The following is a 7,606-nucleotide window of genomic DNA, read 5'->3' on the forward strand; positions in this document are numbered from 1 at the left end:
GTAAAATTTAATTTAAACCCCTAAAAAGCTGACAAATTCACACTACTTCCCACCGTTTTTTCTCACTTTCTCAGTTTTCTCTCCTTTTAACAGGAAAAAAAATAAAGCAGATAAATACCCTCATTTTATTCATTTCTCATTTTGACCCATAGTTTTCTTGTTTTTTTTACCCCTTCCCTCTATCTCCCTAGATTTTATGTCATTTTCTGCCTTTTTTTTTTTTTATAAAGATTTTATTCGTATGTTAAGAGTATAGTATTACATCGAAACTAAAAAAATTCGTTTCAAATTTGATTGTAGAAAATAAAAGTTTAAGCTTATTTTCCTTTTCTGTTATTCTTAAATTATAAATTATTTTACTTTTTTAAAATAATAATTTATTTATTAATTTTATACTATACTTTTTTATTATAATATGTGTTAAAAATTAACGTTTATTTATTTTGAAAATAGTTTAATAATAAATCAAAATAAATTGATTATATAATATCTGAAACTATATTTTTTAATCCATAAAAAATTATAAACCTACCTTTATATGATAAAAGAAATTTTTATTAATAATTTAATATCTCTATTTTCATTTCAACTTTTATTAGAATAATAAGAATTTTGTAAATGTAGAATTATGAATTTAAATACTCTAAATTAAAATCAAATAAACGAATGAAACGTTTTTTATGGTAAGAGAAGGACCACCTGAAGCCTGAAGGTGGTGAGTGTTTTTTTTTTTTTTTAATTAAATTTTTGCAATTTGTTCCTTTATTTTTTTTTCTTTATTATAATTATTAAGTACAAGGATATTTATATTAAATTATAATATTAATCTGGGGTGGCGTGGGTTTAATTTTTGGCTATAAGACGGTTGGCCAATTAAAAGTAAGTTTCACGCTCAGCTCTCTCTTACTGAAACTTTGTCGCTTTCTCACTCTCCCTTCCCTTTCTCCACAAACGCACTATGTCACCGGAGCTTCTTCTGCTGTCGCTGCAACTTGCTCCTAAGCTCCTTCTTCTCCTCCTTAAACGCTGTCGTTTCTTCGTTTCTCTTACAATGTTCAATTCCGCCTTCCTCTTCCTCTCTCTTCCTCGCACATTGTGATCACTGATCTCCTTCTTCGATCCATACATTTCATATATACTCACTTTCAGGTATTTTGCTTCCCTTTCCTTTCAGAGTTCCTAGATTTGATTTGTTTTTGTTTTTTTCCTTTTTCAAAATTTTCTGCTGTAATTTTGCAGTTTGCTTTCTTATTCAAAGATTCACTTTGATTTCTTTCATTTCTTTCTGTAAGTTTTTTGGTTCACAAAACTGATAATATATATAGTACTTGCTATTTTTGGAATTTGATTTGAAGTGCAAGGAGTTCAGCTGGCTTGTGGTCTTCGAATGCTCCTTTGGGTGGATTTTTTTTTTCCTTGTCTACTTTCTCTCTCCTGAACTTTCATTTTCCGCCTTTTTCGTTCGGATAACGACAGCGTTTGGTTGCTGGGAAAATGTTGCGGAAGGAAGGACACTAGAATTTTGAATCTAATAGTATTCATTTCTGGTGTTTGGTGAGAAATTGATTGTTTTATGAAGTTTTCTAGCTTTGAATGGGTTGGTTGAATGTTCTTAATGGCTAATTTGAGCTTTACAAGTGTTATAATTGGGGGGAAAAAAATTCATATTCGGCATTTTGTTTTCCTTCTTCGCTCTATTTTGTTGGCCAAATAATAAGGCATAAAAATTTTACTGGAGAAATTTGATTTAATTTTACCTGTAATTTTAATTTTTTTTTATTCCGCTCTAAATCTGACATGCTTTAACTAACTTGTGTCACTTTAATGACCAAGAGCTTGTTTGAATCTGGTTGATCAAATTCATGCAATGTAGCCTACCAGTGCTTTACTTTTTGTGTTGCATTCTACTATTACTACTTTGGTTTTGTCTAATTTTCTCGATGATTGACAATTTATTCCTTTTGCTGAGAGGTTAGTTTTTCTTTTTAAACTGGAGGGTACTTTTCTTCTCACATTTGGCAGAAAAGGGATCGTTTCTGAACTCATAATAACACCAACTTTTTTTTTTCTCCTGGCATTGCAAAATCTTGGATATTTCTTGTATTTCTCGACTTTCAAGGTTCTGTTTTTAATATTGTAAATTCTTCAAATGACCCGGTTTCATTTCCATGCAGTCCCTTTCTCCATCACTACTCAATAGCTTGCAGTACATGCATTTGCTTGAGTAACTTCACAGATAGAGTAACTTTCTTATGCTGCTATCTTTGTACATTACTTGAGTATGTTTTAATTCCTTGATGAGCATCTACCGTATGCAGATTTTGCAATTTTTTATGTAATTGTTGATTTCTTTTTGTCTACATGCAGAAAAGCAAGTCCCTTGAATATTTCACATGGAGCAATATGAAGTACTGGAGCAAATAGGCAAGGGATCATTTGGTTCAGCTCTTCTCGTGAGGCATAAACATGAAAAGAAGAAGTGAGAATGAACCTAGCACTCTGTCTTCTTATTGACTTGCCATATAGAATTCTGTGCTAAGAATCACAAACATATGTAATACTATGCCTTCATAGAATGAACTTCATTCTTTTATTCTGAGCCTTTTGTTTTGTTAAGGTATGTGTTGAAAAAGATCCGCCTTGCCCGGCAGACTGATAGGTCACGCCGTTCTGCGCATCAAGAGGTTAGTGTCTCCTGTCTTGATGGCCAGGCCATTTATCATCTTATCAAAGAATATGTGACAATATCTCTGTCCATATTTATGTCTTCGTGTGTTTCTGTTCTGCTGAAATTCTGCTATGCTTAATTCACGGTTCACACAAAAAATAGTTTTCAATAATCTCTAAGGAAAAAAAAAGGCATTTGCTGTTGGCATTGTTGTTCCTTTGGAAAAAAGAAAAAGTCACAGTGCTAATAGAGGGCCTGAATTCAGTAATTTATGGTTGATACGCCTAATGCATCTTAACATCATTGAACATGGATTTGGAATCTCATTACAATAAATTCTATTTTGATTGGATTTGATCTGTTTTAATGAATTCCTGCACTGCTAGTTGTGATATGGCTGAAACCTTTTAGCTGATAATCAGATCCACTTGCTCAACATTTTTCGTGTTTCATGCAGAAGGAGCTTATTTCTAGAATTCGAAATCCATTTATTGTAGAGTACAAAGATTCCTGGGTAGAGAAGGTACTTACTGCTTCTAACTATTTGTTAATTACGTACCTCATTTTGTTATGTCGTCTTGCTGCCTTCATTTACTTTTTCCTTGTCAATGGTCTGTGTGAGTGGATGCTGAGTTTGATTGTGGTGTTCTTGGCATTTTAATGTTTCATTTGAGCTGAAAGGTGTCCAATTCATCTCCCTACTTAAGTCCTTAGATTTTCCTTTTAAATTTACATATCCAAACTAGTTTCTATGTGTTCAGGGGCATTGCATAATCCTTTGACATAACATTTTTTTCTCTGAGAGCCATCATTAAAAATGTTTACTATGGAACTAATAACTTATGGAGGTGCTTTGTTGAATGCCCTTGGCACAGTGTGATATGTTTTTCCGATATTCATTGTCATGAACTCCTTGGAGATCCATAATTTGTTATTTATGGCTTCTTGCTTATTAGGCTAGTTTTTGAAGCATTATTATGGTTCAGAACTCTTTGAGTGAATTGCCTAACAATCATTCAACGATTTTGATACTTTTGACTCAGGGTTGCTATGTATGCATTGTCATAGGTTACTGTGAAGGAGGAGACATGTAAGTTGGATTCTTGCTAGCCCTAAGATCTGTCGAATTTGAAACAAGGATAATCTTAGGCACCTGTGCTATTTTTCTTTTTCTATGTGTTGCAGGGCAGAAGCCATAAAGAAAGCTAATGGAGTGCTTTACCCAGAGGAGGTTTGTTTTTTCCTTTTCCCTTTTTGGGCCTCTTGGTCTGTTTCAGGAAAAGTTATTCATTTTAACAACTATTGTACTTAAATTTCAATTGCATCTGGTGCTTACACCTCTGTTACTCAATGTTTTCCAGAAGCTCTGCAAGTGGCTTGTGCAACTTCTGATGGCACTTGATTACTTGCATATGAATCATATTCTTCATCGTGATGTCAAGGTTAGTGTCATACTTTTGTACTTGGGCTAAACATTGAATCCTTTCTGAAGTTGCATTGTCAATAATGTTTAATGATTTCTTCAGTGTTCAAATATCTTTTTGACGAAGGAGCAAAACATTCGTCTTGGTGAGTGATCTGATGGTTAACTTCTAATTCTTGTCATTAGCATTAAGATTTCATTGAACAAATAATGATCAACAGTGGTTCAGGTGATTTTGGACTTGCCAAAATATTGACTTCGGATGACTTTACTTCCTCTGTAAGTATATTGGTCCCTATTCAGGGTAGTCCTACAATTTCAGCCACTTTTTCTTAAATGTTATGGTCGTGAATTCAGGTTGTGGGAACTCCCAGCTACATGTGTCCTGAGCTTCTTGCTGATATACCTTATGGTTCAAAATCAGATATTTGGTCATTGGGTAAGTTGGACCATATATTTACAGAAGTTACTTAGCTTTAATTGTTTTCTTGTTTCGTTAGTTGCATATGTTTTTATTATTTTGAAAATTGTCAGGATGCTGTATATACGAAATGACTGCACTGAAGCCTGCATTTAAAGCCTTCGTAAGTTCTATATACCTCGTGGATCTAAGATATACTTTCTCATAACTCTTTTTAATGCATGTATAGATAATGAACTACTACTATTTGATATTTTTTGTATTATATCGATGAATATATAATATCGATTGATATAATATATTGATTGGAAGTAATAGAAAGCATTAGGTTCATTCTCACTAACAATCATGTGATCTTTTTGTGTAATTTACCCTTTAGAATTCTGATTATTTGACCTAAAATTTGGTGATTATACCTGAAAGAGAGTTTTGTTTCTAGATTTTATTTCTGCATGGTGAAGGCTGGGAGCCTCTCCTTCACATCTCCCTTTGTGTTTGAGCTCTCTGACATCTTTAAATTTTTTTTTGTTTCTGATTCTCAGTCTGCTCTGTTGTATTTACATAATTTTACTTGTCTTTGCAGGATATGCAAGCTCTGATTAACAAGATAAATAAATCTATAGTTGCTCCACTTCCAACTAAATATTCTGGTGCCTTGTATGTACTGCATCTCTTCATTCTATAATCGCAGTAGCACTTTACTTTATAAATGATGGATTTTAGTAAACATTGTTGGTTTAATTTAATCATGATTCTGCTGAATATTCCAGCCGAGGTCTTGTCAAAAGCATGCTGCGAAAGAACCCAGAGCTTAGACCGAGTGTATGTCTGATCTCCTCTGATCCCTCCTAGTGTGAAATGTGAAAATCCCTCTGTGCAAGTTCATAATTGGCTGTAGGCTTACATAAAGACGACTTATGAAGTTTCATTTTATTGATTCTGCAAGAGTGCAACAAATGTTAACACTTTTCGGTGGACCATACAAAATGTTTTTTCACCTTTGCTCTATAAACATACCAAATTAACATGTTACTATGTTACTTTTCTTCCTAATTGCCAATAATTTCAGAAACGAAACTAAAGCTTTGCCTATTAACTTTCAGTACAAGTGGTATCAATTTTTTGGGTTATGATTGGCATTTTCTGTGTAATGATATCATGGAAATTTGAGTGCATGTTTATGTGCATATGCCTGTGTGCGTGAGTTTGTGCAAGTAAATTAACGTGTTTTCCTCTATTTGAATATCCACTGAGACAGGCTGCGGAGCTTCTCAGGCACCCATATCTAGAGCCTTATGTCTTCAAGATTCATCTTAAGATCAATAGCCCTAGGCATAATGCACTTCCTGTCCAGTGGCCTGAATCCAATTACATAAAGAAAACACGATTTGCAGATGCAGAAGAGCTCTCTCTTAAATCTTACAGGAAGAAGCGACATTCATTCAGCAATGATAGGGCATTAAACCCCAATATATCTGTAGGAGAGCAGGATTCCTTTTGTTCTACGAAAGGAATACATGGTAGGTTGTCAGAGTTATCCATTGGAAGTAGCAATGATGGAACAGTTATTTGTAAATCAATCACTGTTTCAAAACCTTCAAATATTGCCAAGGCTTCAAAACTCACTCCCACAAAAGCTTCTGTCACAACTAGGAGACGAACTGAGCCTGTGAAGAAACGTGAATCTGTAAGATAATAGGAGTCTCTCTCTCTCTCTCTCTCTCTTTCTCTATCTCTCTCTCTCTCTCTCTCACACACACACACACATCCCATCCCTTATGCTTGCACACCCATTTGCACACCTGCATGCACACAGCTTCTCAATTGCAGCTTCGACTAGTACTGCAAATCAGGATCTTATGTATTTTTTTGTTTTTCAGCTTCCTATTACACGCACTCCCACAAAAACATCAGTTCCTACAAATCGCAGATCATCTCTCCCACTGCCAACAAGATCTACAAATATCAGAACCCTTCATGATATAAAATCTCCAGATGTCTCTGTCAATGCTCCACGAATTGATAGAATAGCTGAATTCCCATTAGCTTCATATGAAGAGACATTCTTTCCTGTCCGCAGAACTTCATCAACTTCAGCTCAAGGATCAAGTGGCACTCCCCGTCATGGGGACTACTCAATCACAAAAGACAAATGCACAGTTCAGGTTGACAGAAGCTCTGCCAGGCCCACTTTCAATGACGAATGGCAAGGAATTGAACATGGCATGTTTCAGGTAGATGAAGATGAAGGAAGCAATTCCTCTAATCAAAATGCAACAGCAGGTGCATCAAGCCGTACCTCATCAGACACAAGGCGTTGTAGGTTTGACACCTCATCATTCAGGCAACGTGCTGAAGCTCTGGAAGGGCTGCTTGAATTTAGTGCAAGATTACTGCAAGATGAAAGGTATGAAGAGCTTGGTGTGCTACTAAAGCCTTTTGGGCCTGGTAAGGTTTCCCCCAGGGAAACTGCTATATGGCTGACAAAAAGCTTCAAGGAGAATACTCTAAAAGCTGAAGAATTATAGAAACTGATTCATTGTGTACCATAGTTGTAGCTGTGACAGTTTTAGAGCTTGATCTATCAGCTTTTCATCAATGATCTATGAAGAGGCACACAATACTTAGGTAGATGTTTAGGTTGTAAATTTCAATGCCCCTGATCTCTTCTCATTTTTTTGTTTATTCAAATAGGCAACGTTATATTATGGATTCGAACATTTCTGCAGATGAGTTTGAGCAAAGGGAAGTAGTAAAGCTGTAATTTGACATTATGTATGAGATAGATCCATGGAGAATTTGCAGTGATTAGACCTGTCATTTGTTTTTTATGCTGTTTTCTCATCTTTCTTTCCTAATAATTTCTCAAAATTGCTTGGATCTGTGTCTGGATGGCAATAATAGTTTATCTCTTCATCACATAAATGCCCAAAGCTTTTACCAAAATGTATCAATCCGTTTTAACTCGATATAGACATCGAGTTATTTTCCAAAATGATAAAATCTCCATTATCACTGAAAGTTTACGATTCGCATCCAAAAACATGCCTTGTAATTTTCATAATTATAATAAGGCCATGTTTATTCACATCTA

General features: G+C 34.8%; 1 protein-coding gene across 8 annotated transcripts; it reads left to right on the forward strand.

Moving 5' to 3' along the window:
* Positions 1–871: 871 nt before the first annotated feature.
* On the forward strand, positions 872–7,341 carry LOC110623435 (serine/threonine-protein kinase Nek2). 8 transcript variants are annotated; one of them, XM_021768378.2, is made up of 16 exons: positions 872–1,149; positions 2,175–2,279; positions 2,368–2,479; positions 2,618–2,684; positions 3,126–3,191; positions 3,712–3,758; positions 3,854–3,899; positions 4,030–4,110; positions 4,195–4,237; positions 4,321–4,370; positions 4,449–4,530; positions 4,626–4,675; positions 5,096–5,169; positions 5,283–5,334; positions 5,771–6,199; positions 6,393–7,341. In XM_021768378.2, exons 3-16 carry the CDS (start codon positions 2,394–2,396, stop codon positions 7,038–7,040), a joined length of 1,821 nt encoding a protein of 606 aa, XP_021624070.1. In that variant the 5' UTR covers positions 872–1,149; positions 2,175–2,279; positions 2,368–2,393; the 3' UTR covers positions 7,041–7,341. The 8 variants fall into 8 exon arrangements, with proteins under 8 accessions (XP_021624070.1, XP_021624069.1, XP_021624072.1 ...); XM_021768377.2 differs by having other exon boundaries at positions 2,175–2,241; XM_021768379.2 differs by lacking the exon at positions 872–1,149 and adding an exon at positions 1,227–1,554 and having other exon boundaries at positions 2,175–2,241.
* Positions 7,342–7,606: the final 265 nt, after the last annotated feature.

The sequence above is a fragment of the Manihot esculenta genome, chromosome 9, assembly GCF_001659605.2.
Source record: "Manihot esculenta cultivar AM560-2 chromosome 9, M.esculenta_v8, whole genome shotgun sequence".
In the NCBI taxonomy this organism is placed as follows: domain Eukaryota; kingdom Viridiplantae; phylum Streptophyta; class Magnoliopsida; order Malpighiales; family Euphorbiaceae; genus Manihot; species Manihot esculenta.